The sequence below is a fragment of the Bos javanicus genome, chromosome 20, assembly GCF_032452875.1.
Source record: "Bos javanicus breed banteng chromosome 20, ARS-OSU_banteng_1.0, whole genome shotgun sequence".
Taxonomy (NCBI): Eukaryota; Metazoa; Chordata; class Mammalia; order Artiodactyla; family Bovidae; genus Bos; species Bos javanicus.
This window is the reverse complement of record NC_083887.1, coordinates 70,535,078-70,554,568: the sequence shown is the minus strand read 5'-3', so window position 1 is coordinate 70,554,568 and position 19,491 is coordinate 70,535,078. Positions and strand designations below refer to the sequence as shown.

Sequence of the window (19,491 nt, the reverse complement as noted above, 5' to 3'; positions counted from 1 at the left end):
CCATGCCTTCAAAGGAGCCCCAGTGGACCTCCTCATCATCAGAAGTCTCCCCTAAGGTGACCGAGTCACTGGAAGTCCCTGTGGGTGGTCCTGAGCAGGAATCAGGACCTGGGCTCTGGGCCGGCACTACTAATGGTTCTGGGGAAAGCCCACCCTGCCCTTGCAAGTTCAGCTCATGAGAAAACTTCATGATGCGGTTTCTCAGAGGTCATTGCTCTGTTTGCAAGTCATAGCGGTCAGGGTCTCTTCCTGTGGCCTCAGGTCCAGCTGGGAAGGGTGGGTTAGGGAGGCTGGTGCCTTGTTAAGTGGACTCCCCGCTTCGCAGCGCCTTCTCTGGGGCTCGAGTTGGGCCCAGGGCGCCTGCTCCCTGCCCAGCTCCCACCTATAAATATCATCAGTGGCAGGTCCCCTGTCAGCACAGCTGATGGACGGTCCTCACCTGCTATTACGGCCTGTGACTGCGCGGAAATTAATTTAAGTGGTAGTTAATTTCTAATGAATTCCACTCAAGCGGTTAATATGGTCCCTGGGTGTTATGGTAACCTTCACGGATCACTGCTTTATGTAAATAAATTCTACTTTACGCTGGTTTATTAGAAAAGAGAGCGAGATTGGGGAGTCTGGCTGGATCTTGTCTGCAAACGCTCATGGAGAACCCTCTGCAGGAACTTGGTTTAAAAGGGAGGTGGGAACACCCATCGGACTTCTCCTAGGTGCTGAGCTCCCTGGGGTGCTAAGCCACCCGTCTCCATGCTCTGGGCAAATATCTCCAAGTCTGGTGTGTTCCGGAGGAGAAGGAGGAGGAGAGCTTTCGCCTTAAAAATCCTTGCAAGTTCCACGGCAGACCCGTGAGAAGATGGCCTCTGAGGCCTCCGTCTGAGGCTGTGGCCGGCCGGGCGCGGGGGGTGCCTGGGCAGGAGGTGCAAAAGGCTCTCGGGGAAGTGGACCCACCTCTCCGTGCATGGGGGTGGGGGCTTCCGCGCCCCCGAGGAGATGAAGGTGAGGATGACTCTTCAATGACCCCCCGGGTCTGTGTGCAGCAGTGGCATGAGGCTGGGGCTGGACCTGACGGGGTTGCCAGCAGCTGGTACCCAGGAGCGTCTGGAGTTTACACAGATGACCTGGGCTCACCCGTCTGCTCTTCTAGCTCAGACGGCCTTCCCGGCACCCCAGATGTGCAGCTTCAACGACAGGCATTTTTTCCTTACAGTCCTGGGGGCTGGACGCCTGAGACCGAGGTGTCAGTGGGCTCTTCCCAGGCCCGCGGAGGCCACCTTCCCGCAGTGTCCCCACAGGGCGGAGCATGAGCTCCCTGGGGCCTTCACACACCAGGCAGGCAGCGTGTCAGGGCTCCAGGGCCCCACCCTTGCCACCCTGTCTAAGCGCGCTCCCCAAAGCCCCGTCTCTGACTGCCACGCTGGGGCGAGGGCTTCCAGGCGGGATCAGGGGGCCACTGGCGTCTGGTCGGTCCCGCTGCGGCGCGCTGGCCTTCCGTCTCCCCAGCTCCATGCTCTCACGCGGTTCCTGCCTCTGGGGCCGTCTCCCTCTCGGGTCGGGGTCTCCCCCACTGTGGCTGTCGGGTGTGGCCATGGTGGAGTCCTCTCAATCTCACACGGGCAGCTGGCTGGCCAGACTGACCCCTGGGCTTCTCGCCCACCTCCCGCTGAGCGGCGTCCACCTGCCAGCCTTGCTGATCTTGCTACGTGGCCACTGAAGGCTCCCAGGGCGGGTGTCCAGGAGGTGCCTGGAGGAGCCAGTCACTGGGAGGACACTCTGGCCAGAGTCCGACAGGGCTGCACCCTGAGAAATGAGTGTCTGGTGTCCACAGGCCACTGCTTGTGGGTCTCTGCTACACGGTTTGAAAGGACTTAGACAGGCTGTCCAGAGAAATGGACCCAGAGGGATGCAGTCTAGGAGCTGGCCTGTGAGAGCCGGGGGCCCACGTCTGGGGACCTTGGGGAGGTGTGACATCCCCACCGTGCCCACACCTGCAGGCTGGGGACTCTGGCGGGGCATCTGCGTTGGTCTTGGGCTGAGTGCCTCCTTCTTGGGCCAGTGGACTTGGCTCCCGGCCTTGCCCTGGTCGGGTGAGGCCTGCCCACAGTGGGAGGGTGACCCACGGGACTCAGAGGCCCTGGCTTGCATGCTCGTCCAATCCACGGGGGCCTGCTCGTCAGACGTCCAGGCCAGCGCCTGCCCCCGCCAGGGCTCACCACCTGCCTGCCCCACGTGCTGTCTCGGCGGCCAGCGCTCTGGGTGGTCAGGTGGTCACCATGGGCACCCGCTGCAGCTGCAGAGCCAGCTGAGGGTCTTTGCAGAGAGCGACTGGTCGAGACCCCTGACCCAGAAACCCTCCTGGCCCCCAGGACCTACGCAGTCCAGGCGGCACCCCTGCCGCACTGCACCCCGTGTCCCTCCCGTGGTGGCCGGAGGGGCACCCCTCGCTTCCCAACCCCAGGCACTGCCCCTCCAGGCCTGGGCAGAGGCGGCACTGCGCCCACCTTCACTGGGCCACGCCGGTCACCAAGGGCCGTTTCCGGAGCAGGGAGACACATGTCTGCCCACCCCCCACATGACAGACCATCCCGCCTCCCACGAACACGCCCCGGATCCTGCTCGCTGAGCCTCAGGCTTCTGGCTCCCGTGGCCCTGTCGGAGGCCCCGGAAGCCCCAGACCAGAAACTGTTTGCGCTTTGCGGCTCTGCCGGGACCATCGTTTCCCCGACTCGGGGCTGATCTGCCACTATCCAGGCCACCACCTGACTCACGGAGGCGCCCAGGCAGGTGTCCGTCCGCCCTGCAGACCAGTGCCCTGTGTCCACACCCACAGATGGCTCCCTTGCGGCTGCGGACGCCCCTGTTTCCTGCCAGCCCACGGAGTTTATCCCCACGCAGGGATATAGCCTCGGCCAAGGCTCGAAGTGCGGGCTTAGGGTCTTGATCTGAACACTTCCCCGAAAGCCGGGCAGCTGGAAGGCTGTGCCGCGTAAAACTGCTTCTCACGGGATCAACTGAACTTGGAGTCACACATCCTCCCCGGCCTGCCGCTGGGGGCCATCAGCCTGTCGCCCCCTCACCGGGGTCCTTCCTGCTCCCGTGGTGCCTCACCCCCTCATTTGGACTGGGGGTGGGGCGTCCTCGATTCTCAGGTCTGTCCCCCCGCCCCAGCCCAGCCTGGGCAGAGCCCCCCGGTCACCCTCAGCTCCCTGCAGTCTGCCTCCGCGCTCCTGCCCCACACCGGGGAGCCTGGCTCACCACCCGCCCGGAGCACACCCGGGATGCGCCCCAGCCTCTGCCCCCAGGCTTTCTGCCGCTCTGCCTGCCTCCCGGGGGGAGGGAACCTGGGCAGCAGAGCCCTGTATGCAGCTACAGGCAGAGTTTCTCCTCCTTTGCGTCCAGGGCAGTCTCTGGCAAGTAAGCAAAATTGCTGGGTGAATTGGGGAAAGTTGCTTAAAAGGATGAAAGGGATGAGGACCAGGGGCAGCTGGTGTTCAGTTTGTGCTCTAACCCTTCCCTCTTTGACTGCCTGGAATGTTGGACATAATAGCTCGAGCTCCAGCCACCATACTGTGTCAAGAGGGTGCCATTAGAATAGAAATCAAGCACCGAGAATTACGGGTGACGAGAGGACAGAAAGCGATGCTGCCGTAACAGCCCGCAGCCTTCTGATGGCCTTGCTCCGTGCCCGTGGGCGAGGCACTGTGTACTTTGTTCGTGTGTGTGAGTGCTATTTCCAGCCTCTGTCTCCTGCAGTGGAGACAGTACACAGTTGATTCATACTGTCAAGCTATCAGCCAGCACGACTGCTATGTAGGAATCCATATACCTGCCAGGTGTCTGGCGCAGAACATAATGCGAAAGAAATGGACAAATGAGTGTGAGTCACAAAGTCTGATTCACTTCCCAGAGAAGACTCCTTGATTCTATCATCTCAAACAACAAGCTAGGCAGTTAAACCAATAAAAGTTGTAAGAGAAAAGCTGGCTTCGTTTTAGAATAGGCGATTCCGTATCATCAACTACCGAAAGAATCATTACAGCTTTAGACAGAAATCTTAGGAGAAAGCCGCACTCTGGACTTCCTGAAAGGCTGAAATGAACTGCCAGTATTTCTGCACTGTGGTTTGTTTTGTGCTTAGTATAATGGCATCACTATATAAGGAAGAACACGCATCACTTTCTGGGGAGAAGACAATGAATCTTTCATGATGCCAGCCAGACGAGGAATCTGTCTGAGCTCCCACGTGGGAGCTGGTTGACTGGGTCCCAGAGGCTGGCCAGAGCTGGCTTCCAGACAGCTCTCTTCCTGTTTAAGCACCACGCAGCCACCCCCAACTACTCTTGCAAGACAGCGCTCTTTGTTCTGTCAATTTCTCATTCTTTTTTCCTGTGCTTTTTAAAACTGAAAAATGAACCTGGAAGAAAAAATAACTGATCTCTAATTGGAAATCACAACCACCAATTACAAAACAGGACAAAATGCCTTACACAGCAAAAAAGTAAAAAGAAAAAAATTCATACAGACGCAGCAAAATGCCCTAACCTGAAAACAACACTTACATTATCCTACATCAGCTTGTTGAAGACACTGGGGCAGAACCGCCTGGGGACGGGAGGGTGCCCCGCGGTTGTTGACACGAGCACCGTCCAGATGTCCTCAACTTTAGGACAGTGCTCAAAACAGGGCAGGTCCGGGAGTTGCAGGAATTTGCTTGTAGATTCTCAGGACTTAAAGGATGATCAAGCTTGCTTCTGGGGAGAGAGCCTGGGTCTGGAGTTGGAGAGAAAGACCAGCACTGCATCTTGGGCATCGTTTTGCATGTTGAACAATTTGAATACATCATCTAGTAGCGATAATTAATTTAAGTGAAAATTGTTTTCAAAAGTGTTTGATACCACTTGTAGTGAATCAAACAGCACCTCCTGCCAAAGCTATGTCTTTAAAACCCGAGTATGTGACCCTACTGGAAACAGGTCTTTGCAGACGTGATGGAGTTAGTGATGTCGTGATGAGATGGTCCTGGACTAGGGGGTGAGAATGCATTTCTGTTGCTTGAAGCCACCAAGGCTGAGAGTTTGTTACAGCAGCCCAGGGAAGTGACACTCCCACTTTTGCCCCTAAATCATCTTGGCTTCTAGCCAGGATCACTAAGTTCTTTCCTTCCTTACTTTCCATCTTAAACTTGTGCCCATTTGGAATGAACCAGGGGGGCACTCTGTAAAGCCGATCAGCTCATAAGGCACAAGAATAAAACATGATCCAACAGCTGCTTACCCAGCCTCTCCAAAGCACAGCCAGAGAGCTGCTGTGTCAGGGGAAGGATTTTACTCTCAAAACAGGTCTTTTTCTCATTCTTCCCAAAGAATAAATTCCTTTATCATGATGAAAAAAACGATTCAGTGAGTTCTTAAGACTTCACATTTTAAGTTTAGGGAGAGCCCATTGTTTGAAGATTTAAATTTTGCAGCAACCACAAAAAGCCAAAAACAGCCCAAGTGCCTGTGGGAGGAAGGATGGGGTCCTCGTTGGGAGGAGACGGAAGATGGAAGGAAACTTCCCAAACAACTGCCTGGTGTGTGATTTGATAAAGAAATACATGTAAGTCAGGTGGAGAGGACAGTACAAGCTGGGGATGGGCAGAAACCACGGTCTCCTTTATTATGCTTTAATTTTTAATTGGAGGATAATTGCTTTGCAATGTTGTGTTGGTTTCTGCCACACAGCAGTGTGACTCAGCCGTAAGTATATGTACAGCCCCTCCCTCCTGACTCCCTCCCACCCCTCCCCCTATCGCTCCCCTCTAGCTCTTGTGTGCTCTTTAACTTCTTTCTGTTTACTTACTAACTCTGGCTTTTTTGGTCGCACTGGGTCTTCGTTGCTCTGTGTGGGCTCTCTCCAGTCTGGGTAAGCGGGGGCTTCTCATCACTGCGGCACCTTCTCGTCAGGACGCACATCTCTAGGCTTACCGGCTTCCGAATTTGCAGCATGTGGGCTTCGTTGCTCTCAGGCATGCGGAATCTTCCCGGACCAGGGATTGAACCCATGTCCCCTGCGTTGACAGGCAGATTCTTAACCACTGGACAGCTAAGGAAGTCCCCACTTCATCTTTTAAGATTAAAGAAGTACAGAAGGGGAAAAGAGCATGGAGGGCCCTCAAAAAATTAAAAGCAGAACTACCATATGATCCATTAACTCCACTTCTGGGTGTTTATCCAAAGAAAACAAAAATATTAACTTGAAAAAAAATCTGCATCCCTGTGCAGCACTGTTCACAGAATGAAGATACGGAGTCAAGCTGAGCGTCCAATGTCGTTGTTCTTTAGTCGCTGAGTCCTGTCTGACTCTTTTGTGACCCCACCTGCCAGGCTCCTCTGTCCATGGAATTCTCCAGGCAAGAATACTGGAGTGGGTTGTCATGCCTTCCTCCAGGGGATCTTCCCAAACAAGGGATTGAACCCAGGTCTCCTGCATTGCAGGCAGATGGTTTACAGTCTGAGCTACCAGGGAAGCCCCAAAAGAAAGGGTTCAAAGTTCCAATTGAAAGCTGCTAAGACTAAACCTTAGAAGTGCTCAGGACAAGGAGAAAACTCTGTGACCACACGTGGTGCCTGTTAACTAGGCTATTGTGGTGACTGTTTTGCAATATACACAAATACTGAATCTTGATGTTGTACATCTGAACCTAACATAATGTCATGTGTCTCAACAAAAACCGAAGAAAGAAATGCTCAGAATGAATTGTACTGGGTTCCAGCTTCGGGGGCTCACGCTCCGGGCATCCCTCAGCCCTCCCAGGAGACTGAGGTTGGAAAGTCTTGAATGCAAGCAGGCGCCTGCAGCCTCGGGTCGGCTCCGCGCGGCGGCTCACTGATGTCAGGTGAAGCCGGAAAAGGCAACTGCGTCCTGGCTGGACAGTGGCGGCGGGCGGGGGCGGGGAGCGGCAGGCCCCGCGGGGACAGCTGGCTGTCATCCTGCTTCAGGGAGGCCTGGGAGCTTGGACTCCGGGCCATCATGGCGTCAGCCTGCACACACATTGACCCTGACAGACGGGGCCCCCTGGGTGCGTGGCTGGGGACATGAGGTGCCTGCAGGGGCCGAGGGTCGCTTTTTCTTTCTCCATCTTTCTGGCTCATTCTTTTCAGTAAGCAGATTGTTCACAGAAGTTTACATTTTCCTCCTAGATACCACTTATCAAAGTGAGATATAAACCCAACTCCTCAAGAAACCTACACCAAAAGTAAACCTGCGTTCCCATCCCATCCCACCCTTCCCCGAGAACCGCAGACACTGCTGTCTTGGTGTGCATTACCCCAGAGCTTCTTACACCGTTTCCCAACTATTTTTACTTGGAAAACACACATACACATTTCTAAGAGTTTATTTTGTTCACAAAAGAAGACACGCTTTGTACCCCGACGTCCAGTTTTCTTTGTATACTTGATAATCAGAAACTCGGGGCTGGTGTTGGTCACGGCTCGGAGAGCCCTGTCACTTAGCTCAGGGCCGCGTGCCCTACGCTCCTGGGACCACGTCATCATCGGTTTGACCATGCGCCCCCGGCAGAGCCTTTGACTGCTTCTTCTGCCCTGATAAGCGCAGCCCATGGATTCCTGTGTGTATGCAAGCATCTCACTGAGATGACGCCCAGAGCGCAGTCAGGAAGAACGTGCGTCTTACACACAAGAGTTGCCTGGTGTCTGGAGGCACCGCCACCTGCAGTTTATGGGAAGCTCCGTTCATGGCCAGCGTTCCCCATGGATAATGTGTTTCTTAACGTCTGCAAATCTGATGGGCAGACACGCACTCCGCGTTTGTCTCATTTCCTGGTTACTGGTGAGACGCCCACATCTCTGTGGGGCCGCCTGGATGCGTGCCTGTTCACGCCTTCCACCCATTGTTGTCAGCTTGCATGGCCCTTCCCCGGGGATGCTCTTTCTGGCACCTGAGACCTTTACCCTGTTGTGTGGCCCTCACGCACGGGCCCCTGTCTTGTTCCATAGGACGTGGTTTCAGTACCCCTTGCCCTGGGGGCTGAGGGCAGCGAGAGGGAAGTGTCCACACCTTCTGGGGGTGTCATGGACTGGTACCTCGGGCCTGGCTCCTGGCTGGTAATGTAAGAAAACCTGGACCCCCGAGGTTGCACTTCTCAGAGGGGAAGCAGGAGGGCAGGACCATGACCTCAGCATGGAGGGAGCAACCCTGAGAATGGGACCCTGTACCCTGGACTTGAAACCTCAGGGCCGGGACTGGCTCCCCTTGGGGACCAAGAGCGGGGCCTCGGGTGGCCTCTCCGCAGCAGGAGGGAGGCGAGGCCACGCCAGCCTGGGGGATCTGATGCTCTTTCCATCGGAGGGCAGTGCTGATGTGCGTACTCACGAAGCCATTGACTCCTGGACTTCATGGAGCAGACGGAGGGGTGTCGGGGCAGCAGAGCAGGAGAGCAACAGCTGTTCCCACCAGGTGTGGAGTGCACCTGCCGGGCAAGTCTGTCTAGTGTCTTCCTTCTTGACCCCCGGCGTCCACACTGTGCTTGAAAGACCGTCACGGGTTGCTGCCTCCTGACCTCGGCTGATCTTCCTGTCGTGCTGTGATCCGGGGCTGTAGTGCTGGCCCATTGGGTACCGGGAAGAAGACAGTCATTCTCTGACCTTTAAATAGGGACGAGCGAGCCCCAGAAAAGAGCGACTCACACAGTCACCACTGTAGCCTGTGACGGGTGACCCCGGACACCGGCTCCAGATCACAGTCTGTGGAGTCCACAGAAGCAGTTCTGCAGACTCAGTTCATACCCACTGAGCACACACACTCATGCACCCATGCAGACAGGGCACACAGCAGCTTACAAGGGCATGCATGTACACACGGCACCCACACATACATGGACACACGTATGCACGCACACTTCTAGTCTCAGACCAAGGATGGTAAACGCATTAAATCAATGTCCAAAGTACATTTATATAGATATAAACGAGTTGACTCTTCTGCGACCTACAGATGGCTATCCAGCCCTCCCCGGCTCACCCTGGAGTCAGGAACGCTGAGGACATGAATCTGAATCCACAGGCTGCAGCGTGGGTGTGGCTGAACAGAGACAGGGCAGCCTTGGAAGAACATGCCCTCTGACTGGACAAAGCCAGCTTTCCCTCCACCGGACGCCCATCTGCCCGCCTGAGCACCAACACAGCTGAGTTCACACTGGAGGTAGAAGGGCCCCGGTTCCAGGTGGGGCTCTGGCTTGGTCGGGTCCTGGGCCACAAGGAGGTGAGCCGCAGGCCAGGCCGCAGGGGGTCTGCTCGGTGGAACGCTGCAGGGTGTTCACGTGCCACTGTCCTCTCCGTATGGCAGCACCGTCTCCCGGGCAGGGCTTCTACATCTGTCTCTGCTTGTGCTTTGGGTTGGTCTTGCAGTAGATGAACCAGCGCCCGCGCCTCTTCACCAGGTAGCAGCCCTTGCAGCGCTTCTTGAGGACGCCCTTGGTCTTGAAGCCCAGGGCGGGCTGCAGGCCGAGCGCCGGGCGCGCGGCGAGGAGCGCGGCAACCAGGCCGGGGGGCGTGTGAGTGGCAGGGCCGGCGCGCGGGGGGCCCTGCGCGAGCGCGGAAAGCGGGCGGCCCCCCAGCTGCAGCAGCGGGCCCACGGCGGAGGCCACTCTCCTTAGGAGGGCGGTGGCCATGTCGTGGCTGGACCTGGGGACGGAGAGGAGAAGTTGTCACAGTGGCCGGTGGCTCGCGCCGCCGAGAAAACCGCCCTCCCCGCGCCCCTGAGCTCAGGACACGGGGCCTAGGAGGAAGCGTGTCCCTGGGAGGACACGAGCGCGGCCAGGCGCACGGGGTCCCCCTCTGATCCCGGCACCGAGCCCGGGGTCCCCGGCCGCGGGGCCGCACGAGGCCTGCGTCCACGCTCTCCTCGGGCGGCCCGGTCCTGGGGTCACAGGGCACAAAGCGTGAGGTCCCGGACAGTGCCGGGCCCGCACCCGCGGCTCAGCGGGGGAAATCGAGGCCAGGGGTCCCCGACTAGCGCCCTCCTGGAGCTTCGAACTTCTGCCGCCTCCGGAGCCCCTCAGAACCCCCAGGACCCACCTGGAAAGACCGCGCCCGGCTCGACTGTGGCGCGCGTCCCCAGCCCGTGCGCCTGCGCCCTGGGCCGCGCCTGCGCAGTGGGACGGGGACGCCGCCGTTCAGAGTGTCCGCCAGGAAGGAAGATGGCGGCGGGGTCACGTGGCGGTGCCTGCGGGGCGGGACACAGAGGCGGAGCCAAGTCGGTGCGGAGCGAAGGTCGTTGGGTTCCTCCCGGGTGGGCTGCCTTTCTCCTCCCCTTACAACCCGGCCTTCCCGTTCCCCGCGTGTGTACCCAAGTCCCTCCAGTCTTGCCTGACTCTGTGCGACCCCATGGACTGCAGCCCTCCGGGCTCCTCTGTCCATGGGATTCTCCAGGAAGGAATACTGGAGTGGGTTGTCAGCATCCCTCCAGAGGCTATTCCCCACTCGGGGATCAAACCGTGCACCTGCATCCTTTTCCTGGGGACTCCCTCCGCCTTGTGGGCCACAGGGCATCTAAAGGTTTTGGGCGGCCCTGGCGGGTGGGGATTTTTCACACTGTTCATGGGGTTCTCAAGGCAAGACTACTGAAGTGGTTTACCATTCCCTTCTCCAGAGGATCACGTTTTGTCAGAACTCTCCACCATGACCCATCTGTCCATATTGGGTGGCCCTACATGGCATGACTCATAGTTTCATTGAGCTAGACAAGGCTGTGGTCCATGTGATCAGATTGGTTAGTTTTCTGTGATTGTGGTTTTCAGTCTGTCTGCCCTCTGATGAAAAAGGATAGGAGGCTTACGGAAGCTTCCTGATGGGAGAGACTAACTGAGGGGGAAACTGGGTCTTGTTCTGATGGGCGGAGTCGTGCTCAGTAAATCTTTAATCCAATTTCCTTTTGCTGGGTAGTGCTGTGTTCCCTCCCTGTTGTTTGACCTGAGGCCAAACTACGGTGGAGGTAATGAAAATAATGGCAACCTCCTTCAAAAGGTCCCATGATGCACTGCTGCACTCAGTGCTCCCGACCCTGCAGCAGGCCACTGCCGACCCACGCCTCTGCTGGAGACTCCCAGACACTCACGGGCAAGTTTGGGTCAGTGTCTTGTGCGGTCACTGCTCCTTTCTCCTGGGTCCTGGTGCGTACAAGGTTCTGTTTGTGTCCTCCAAGAGTGTATTTTCTCAGTCATGTGTAAGTTCTGGCAGCTCTATGGTGGGTTAATGGCCACCTCCTCCAAGAGGGCTCATGCCACACCCAGGTCTGCTGCTCCCGGAGCCCTTGCCCCCGCAGCAGTCCACTGCTGACCCGTACCTCCTCAGGAGACACTCACACAGTTCTGTCTCAGTCTCTGTGGGGGCTCTCGGTCCTGGTGTGCCCTCTGCCTCTGAGCATCTCTGGTGGGTATGGGGTTTGATTCTAAACGTGATTTCACCTCTCCTATTGTCTTGCTGGGGTAGTGCTCAAAGTAATTCTCAAAATTCTCCAAGCCAGGCTTCAACAGTACGTGAACCATGAACTTCCAGATGTTCAAGCTGGATTTAGAAAAGGCAGAGGAACCAGAGATCAAATTGCCAACATCTGCTGGCTCATCGAAAAAGCAAGAGTTCCAGAAAAGCATCTTCTGTTTTATTGACTCTGCCAAAGCCTTTGACTGTGTGGATCACAACAAACGGTGGAAAATTCTGAAAGAGATGGGAATACCAGACCACCTGACCTGCCTCCTGAGAAATCTGTATGCAGGTCAGGAAGCAACAGTTAGAACTGGACGTGGAACAACAGACTGGTTCCAGACAGGCAAAGGAGTGTGTCAAGGCTGTATACTGTCACCCTGCTTATTTAACTTATATGCAGAGTACATCATGAGAAATGCTGGACTGGATGAAGCACAAGCTGGAATCAAGATTACTGGGAGAAATATCAATAACCTCAGATAGGCAGATGACACCAACTTTATGGCAGAAAGTGAACTAAAGAGTCTCTTGATGAAAGTGAAAGAGGAGAGTGAAAAAGTTGGCTTAAACCTCAACATTCAGAAAACTAAGATCATGGCATCTGGTCCCATCACTTCATGGCAAATAGATGGGGAAACAGTGGAAACAGTGACAGACTATTTTGGGGGGCTCCAAAATCACTGCAGATGGTGACTGCAGCCATGAAATTAAAAGACGCTTGCTCCTTGGAATTAAAGTTATGACCAACCTAGACAACTTATTAAAAAGCAGAGACATTACTTTGCCAACAAAGGTCCATCTAGTCAAAGCTATGGTTTTTCCAGTAGTCATATATGGATGTGAGAGTTGGGCTGTAAAGAAAGCTGAGCACAGAAGAATTGATGCTTTTGAACTGTGGTGTTGGAGAAGACTCTTGAGAGTACCCTGGACAGCAAGAAGATCCAACCAGTCCATCCTAAAGGAAATCAGTCCTGAATATTCATTGAAACGACTGAAGCCGAAACTCCAATACTTCGGCCACCTGATGCGAAGAACTGACTCACTGGAAAAGACCCTGATGCTGGGAAAGGCTGAAGGCTGGAGGAGAAGGGGACAACAGAGGATGAAATGGTTGGATGGCATCACCGACTCAGGACATGAGTTTGAGTAAGCTCCAGGAGTTGGTGATGGACAGGGAGGCCTGGCATGCTGCAGTCCATGGGGTCGCAAAGAGTCAGACATGACTGAGCGACTGAACTGAACTGGGGCGCGGGGAGGCGCTGGGAGAAGGGATGCAAAAATGGGAACAAAGTAGGTATCTAGAATGCAAGACAAGTAGACTTTTTTTTTTTTTTTAATATACCAATCTCAAAACAAAATCTATAAAAAACACATGCTTATATTAAATAGATATCCTGGGAGAAATGTGACGAGGTTCAGGGAAATGCGTGGAAATAGGTCCTGGTCCTAACTGACTGTAGTTACATTTACTTCCTCCAACATATTATGAAAACTTCCAAACAGAGAAAAATTGAAAGACATACTTGGCGAACACTCATATACCCACCGTCTAGATTCCACAATAAACTCGCCATGCCTGTCTTTCCGGGCCGTGTCCCCGTGGACACACGTACTGTCCATGCACACTAAGGCACGCAGGACACGGCCGGCGCCGCACAGGCACCACTGACCCATCAGCGCGCTCTGCACTCTGCCCAGGTGCGCTGGCTAGCGCCAGCCTCTTGAGCATCGGTCAGTGGATGCTCCGACGGGGAGGTAATCTGAGCACCGTCGCCTCTCGTGGCCACACCTCCCTGAGGTCCAGGCTGTGGGCGCCCTCAGCTCCTGGAGAGTGGGGTGTGCAACCCCACTCCAGCTCTGGGATCGCCCCCGTGCGCCCCCTTGCCATGTGAGCCGACCCTCCCGACGGGTCTGTGCACAGGCAGCCCTGAGGGGCAGGAAGGAAGCTGGGCCCCGGCCGCGAGCCGGAGCCCTGCCCAGGTGTGCTCCAGAGCAGCAGGTCTTTCAGGATGACCGGCATGAGCGATGCCATGGGACGCACTTTAATGACAGTTTCAGTGGGCTCTGCTGCAGAAACCCCAGGACCGCAAAGAGATGCGCACCGTCCACCAGGGTGGACGTCCAGTTTCCTCCAAGCAAGGACGCTTGTCCAGCCTTCATCGACAAAAGACGCATACCTCCCCAGGACTACCCGTTACCATGGAAAGGAAGCACTGCATCTCCCGCTTCCACCCTCCCGGCCCTGCCCCTGGTAGGTGGAGCCGCCGCTCCGGGCTACGGGTGCACGGTTTCCCGCCTTACCCGGCGGAGCCCCTCCTCCGCCGCGCCCGCCGGCCGCACCGCGCACGCGCATCGCCCCTGCCCGGCTACATCCGGGCGGAGCCGGCTCTGCGGACGCCGGGCGCGTGCGTCGGCGTGTCGGCGCGCGGGGTCGAAGGTCAGCCCGCAAGATGGCAGCCCGCAAGATGGCGGCGGTGCTGACCTTCCTCAGGTTCCTGGGCCGGGGCGGCGCGGTGACGCGCGGCCTGCCCGGGGGCGCCAGGTGCTTTGGGGTGCGGACCTCGCCGACCGGGGAGAAGGTCACGCACACCGGCCAGGTATAACCACGGCGGCGCAGAGAGCGCCCTCCCCTCGGGGCGCCCAGGCGGGCGGAGCCCCGGTCCGGCCCCCAGGTCCCGCGGTCCAGCGTCTGGCTGCTCGTGGGGCCCAAGTCCAGTGCTCGCGGTCCCGTCGCCCAGCAGCCCAGCCCCGGGCTCCCGCGTCCCAGGTCCAGTCCCCCTGGGGGCCGTAGGCCCCTGTCCCCTTGGTCCAGCCTTGGCCGTCGCGGTCCCCGGGGTCCCCGGGTCCTGGATCCGCAGGGTTGGGTACGAGGACCGAGGCGCTTGGTGTTTGCAGCCGCTGTGGCCTCACCGTCAGAGCTTCGGCGAGCTCCGAAACTAGACCGACACCCCGGGGGAGCCCCTTGGTTACTGTGGGGAGGCCTCCGTCGGGGTCAGAAACCGCGAACTGTGTGGGTCAAATCTTCTAACGTTTGTGTAAGATTAAATAGCATATTTAATAACTCGAGGGTCTGCTGTCGACTGAAACACAGTCTTAGGTATAATCCTAATTCCAAAGATGAGCGAGTAAGTTCTTGTGATGTGGAAAGATCACCCAGCAGGTTCAGAGGGGCAGGCTGCTCTGCGGCCTGTCAGATGGAAGGTCAGCGTGTCCGCCTCCGCTGGGACTGCTCTCCTCTCGTTCTTCCAGTTTGGACTGCTGCCTGTGGTCATGTTAGGAACCCCGCTGAGAAATGTCCGTGGGGCGCAGCTCCTCAGTGTGTGATCATATGCACGGCCTAACATGAAGAAAACGCTTTTTCTGTAAGGTCTGTGATTGATACAAAAGTACAGAATTGGGCTGTAAATAGCACCCCTCTTGTTTTCAGGTTTATGACGATGAAGACTACAGGAAAGTTCGATTTGTAGGTCGTCAGAAAGAGGTAAGGAAAAGGTGGTAAAGGAAGGGCTTGCCAGGCGGCTCCGTGGTAGAGAATCCTGCTGCAAGTGCAGGAGACGTGGGCCCCACTTGGGGACTCAGGGCCTGTTCCTATCCAAGGTCCAGAGTGTCCAGGGGATATGTGTTCATGTAAGATGTGCAGCAAGTCTCTCAGGCTTTCGTTCTTGCAAGAAAAAATTGGTGTTTCAGTTCAGTCTCGCAGTCGTGTCCGACTCTTTGCGACCCCATGAATCACAGCACGCCAGGCCTCCCTGTCCATCACCAACTCCCGGAGTTCACTCAAACTCATGTCCCTTGAGTCAGTGATGCCACCCAGCCATCTCATCCTCTGTCGTCCCCTTCTCCACCTCTTTCTCTGGTTTGCAAGAGACTTGTTTTAAAAGATTTGGGTTTATTGAAAGACTGCACAGAGAGTACTCAGTTCCCATATACTGCGCCCCAACCCCCCCACCAGGCTCCCTGTTGTTCTCCTCTTGGCTGAACCTGCTCCCTTTGTTAGAGCACGTGCAGAGTGTTGAAACCTTGTGATTCACTCAAGTCTGTGGCTTCGGTTTCTTTGGGTTCACTCTTTGTGTTGTACATTCTGTTGGGCTTAGGAAGCTTCCCCGGTGGCTCTGACAGTAGAGCGTCTGCCTACAATGCGGGAGACCCAAGTTCAATCCCTGGGTCAGGAAGATCTCCTGGAGAGGGAAATGGCAACCCACTCGATTATTCTTGCCTGGAAAGTCTCTTGGATGGAGGAACCTGGTAGGCTACAGTCCACAGGGTCGCAAAGAGTCGGACACGACTGAGCGACTTCACTTTCTGCTGGGCTTGGGCTTAGTTGCTCAGCTGTGTCCGACTCTGTGACCCTGTGGACTGTAGTCCCCCAGAATCCTCTGTTTGTGGAATTTTTCAGTCAAGAATACTGGAGCAGGTTGCCATTTCCTTCTCCACGGGATCTTCCCAACCCAGGGATTGAACCTGCATCTTCTGTGTCTCCTGCATTGGCAGGTGGATTCTTTACCCGCTGAGCCACCAGGGAAGTACTTTCTGTGGGTCTCGACAAATGCATAATGTCTTATATCCAAACTGCAGTGTGACTCAGACTATTTCACTGTCCCAGCCCCTGCCCCCCACCCTCCTGTGCACCACCTCTTCACTCCCACCCCCTCAACAGTCCCTGACAAACCCCCATCTTACTGTCTCCACGGTTTGGTTGTATTTTGAGAAATAAAGCGGATCTGCACTTAGGCTGAGGGCCACGGAGAGCAGGAACTGGGCCGTAGCGCTGCCTTTGCGGGAAGGCGGGCTGCACCCACTCGAGGCTCTCGGGCAGTCTTGACCAGCGGGCCCGTGTGGCCGCAGCGAGTCTGCACAGCAATGCCTGGCCCTTGGCCTGGGACGGGCCTCCTGGAGAGGTGAGGACGGAGTGGGGCCTGCTGTGGTCCTGGGTCACCTCAGGGAGGCAGAGGGCCCGAGTGGCCAGCTGTCCCCCTGTGGCGACAGACCTGTTTTCACTGCTCTGTGGTCACGCACGTGGAGTTAGAAGCCAGTGTTCCCTGCCCGTGAGTGACAGGCGTCACGGCCGCCTCAGGCAGTGGGTGTGCTGGGCCCAGGAGGTGGTTAGCATGGCTGTTGCGGGGCGCTGTTTCCAGGGTGCGGGGGCGCTGGGCCCGGGGCGCAGAAGGCAGTGGGACAGCACGTCATGTGTGCTGTGGCCCGGCTGCACTTCCTCCGTCCTTGCCCCCTTGCTGGAAGGAGGAGCCTGGGGGGCTTCAGGCAAGCCCCAGCCCAAGCCCAAGCCGACAGCGCTTTCCCGAGTCAGGACTGTCCCCCTCTGGGGGCTCAGTGTCGTGGCCGCAGGCGGGCCGGCTCTGAGCTTCCCTCTGGCTCCTGGACCGGGAGGCCTGTGCTCTTCCCAGGCTCAGATTTTAATACCAAAACTTCGCGTCCCTCCCCCTTCATTTGTAAAGTTGGATCATCGTTCCCTTCTCCTCACTGCAGTCCTGGGCCCTGGGGTGCGGCTGGGGTTCTGTGTGCAGGGCAGGGAGCCTCGGGGACCCCCAGGCAGGGCGCCTGTCACCATCGTGATAAACAGACACTCGGTTACTCCCAGAGCCAGCATCACAGTTACCGTGGGCCGTGTTTACAGCTCGAGGGTCTCTTCTGTGCACTTGTGTCCGGGACGTCCGGGAAGGGAGAGGGGACCCCACCGCTGACTGTGTGTGACCCGGTGACCCTTGGACCTGCAGAGATGGGCGGCCTTCAAGAGGTGGTCTGGCAGTGTTTGACCCTGAGTATGTCAGCTGGGGCGGGACGCAGCAGCTCCCTCAGATCTGACCCGAGTCTAGGGGCTGGACAGGGTGCTGCCCGCACCGCGGGGCTTACCCCGGGCCGTGCTTGGCGTGTCTGACTCCGGTTCTGGCTGCCGCGGGTGAGCAGGTCCCTGTCCATCAGCTCAGATGGTGCCCTAATGGCCTCCTGGCTGAGTTCTGCATGAAGAGACGCCGCCCCCAAGGGGAGAGGAGAGATGCCTCCTTGCCGTTTCTCCACCAGCTTACACATCAGGAGTTGATTCCCTCCAGTGAGAAAACCAGTGGGCTTGGAGCAGCGCTGGGCCCAGCTGTGCCACTGTACTTTGCAGTTACTGTGCCACCATCCCTCCTGCCCCCGCGCCCCTGGCACCCCTGGGGAGCAGCCCTTGGCCGAGCCAAGGGCTTCAGTGTCCCACTTCCTGCTCGGGGCCAAACCAGCTCTTAGCTCAGAACCAGGTCCCGTGTTGACGTGGTCATGGGGTCAGCAGCTTCTCCTGGTCGTTCCCTGAAGACAGGAGGAGGAGGGCGTGTCTGTGTGTGCGTGCAGTGTGCTCGCGCCTGTGTATGAGAGAAGAAGGTGGGGCAGGATGTTCCCAGCAGGTGAGTCCAGGTGAAGACCAGCGGCAAGTCTCTGTGCTGCTGTGCTTCTTGGAGATTTTCCCTAAGTTTGAAATTACACGCAAATGAAGAGTTAAAACGTGTGTGCATGTGTGTAACTGTATTACGAAGATCTGCATTGATGTTTAAATGAGAAGGTGCAGAGCGTCTTTGCTGGCAGCGCAGTGCACGCCTGTGGGGGGTGGTCTACACTGGAATTGCGCGGGAGCGTCGGGGGTTGGTATGTGTCTGTGTGAGCGCTCCTGTCTGTCTTGTTGCAGGTGAACGAGAACTTTGCCATCGATCTGATAGCGGAGCAGCCCGTGAGCCAAGTCGGGAGTCGGGTGATATCGTGCGACGGCGGCGGGGGGGCCCTGGGCCACCCCCGAGTGTACATAAACCTGGTAATGTGCTGTCCAGCCCCCAGCCCCAGCCCCGGTTCCTGTCCTGTTCTGTCCCCGCTGGCCGCACACACTCGGCTCGGCCCTGCACACGAGCCGTCCACCAGGGCTGAGCAGAGGGCTGGCACGCACAGAGCTTCCAGGACAGGATAGAACTTGGGGTGGGCCGCCCCCTCGGGCAGGGCAGGCCCCGCCACCCCTGCTGATCCGTCCTGGCTCGACCCCAGCCCCGAGGGGGGCCTCTGCTCAACACCTCCCTGCTCCAGTCCTCCCGGCCCCTGTCCAGGACGCCGCCTGCCTCATGGGCAGGGAGGGTGGGCTGAGACTGAGCCCACTGTTAACGGCAGGGAGCCCGGGGCCCTGACGCGCCTGGGGGGCGGGCCCCAGGGCCTCCGGCACAGCACGTCCGGCGTTGGGCCCTGCGGCTCCCCTGGTGGCAGTGTGTTTCCAGGGCCTGGCTTCAGTGTCGGACGTCTACCAAGTGTGGACTGACGATGGAGGTGGAAGATGGAAATAGGGCAGCTCTCCCTTTGAATCTTTCAGGACAAGGAAACGAAGACGGGGACGTGCGGCTACTGCGGCCTGCAGTTCCGGCAGCAGCACCACTAGGGCGGCCGCGTGGCCGGGGCCCAGTGCAGGGCGTGCTGGAGGACCCGGGTGTGCAGAGCGCGTCTCTCAGTCACTGAGGCCCGGCCCTCCAGGGCCCGGCCGCCTGCTCCTTCCTCCCGGGGGAGCGGGGGAGCGTGGTGGGCACAGGAGAAGTGGCGGGGCCACTCCGGCCTCAGCTCCGCCCGGCACTCTGCCCCTCCCGCTCCTCAGCTGCCTGGTCTGAAATCCCACAAAGTTAAGTACTGTTTGAAGGTGTTAACAGTCACATGTGGACTGATTTAAATACTCTATGTGTATTTAAGAGAGTAATGGCTATGATGTATTGTTCCACAAAAATAAATTCAGGAAGGGAGAGGACAGAGGTGTGGTGGGTGATGGGGGGACCCGGAGGAGAAGTTGGGGGGAGGGATGAGGGAGGGGGGGAGGGGTTTACCTGAGCTGAGGGAGCACCTGCCCAGCAAAGCTGCTGAGAAAAGACGCTCCTGGGTGCATGCTGACGATAAAGCAGAAGTTAAGGAAGCCCTGGAGTCTGCAGGAAACAAGACTAAGCTTCCGGTTGGAAGGACCGGTGACCACACGGGCTGAGTTCCCAGAAGGGCGCCT

At 57.4% G+C, this 19,491-nt stretch overlaps 2 protein-coding genes across 2 annotated transcripts in view; one reads left to right on the top strand and one right to left on the bottom strand.

Annotated features, from left to right (window-relative positions):
• The window catches only part of NDUFS6 (NADH:ubiquinone oxidoreductase subunit S6), a 97,230-nt gene extending 77,985 nt beyond the window's left edge, over nucleotides 1–19,245 (top strand). The window contains exons 2-5 of the mRNA XM_061393911.1: nucleotides 13,944–14,083; nucleotides 14,914–14,967; nucleotides 18,160–18,282; nucleotides 18,823–19,245. Of these exons, the coding sequence (XP_061249895.1) occupies nucleotides 13,952–14,083; nucleotides 14,914–14,967; nucleotides 18,160–18,282; nucleotides 18,823–18,888 (375 nt within the window). The 5' untranslated portion in view covers nucleotides 13,944–13,951 and the 3' untranslated portion in view covers nucleotides 18,889–19,245. The remainder of the gene's footprint in view (nucleotides 1–13,943; nucleotides 14,084–14,913; nucleotides 14,968–18,159; nucleotides 18,283–18,822) is intronic.
• On the bottom strand, nucleotides 8,939–10,183 carry MRPL36 (mitochondrial ribosomal protein L36). The gene is made up of 2 exons (XM_061393912.1): nucleotides 10,080–10,183; nucleotides 8,939–9,686 (listed from the first exon to the last, which is right to left on the bottom strand). Exon 2 carries the CDS (start codon nucleotides 9,671–9,673, stop codon nucleotides 9,371–9,373), a length of 303 nt encoding a protein of 100 aa, XP_061249896.1. The 5' UTR covers nucleotides 9,674–9,686; nucleotides 10,080–10,183; the 3' UTR covers nucleotides 8,939–9,370.
• Nucleotides 19,246–19,491: the final 246 nt, after the last annotated feature.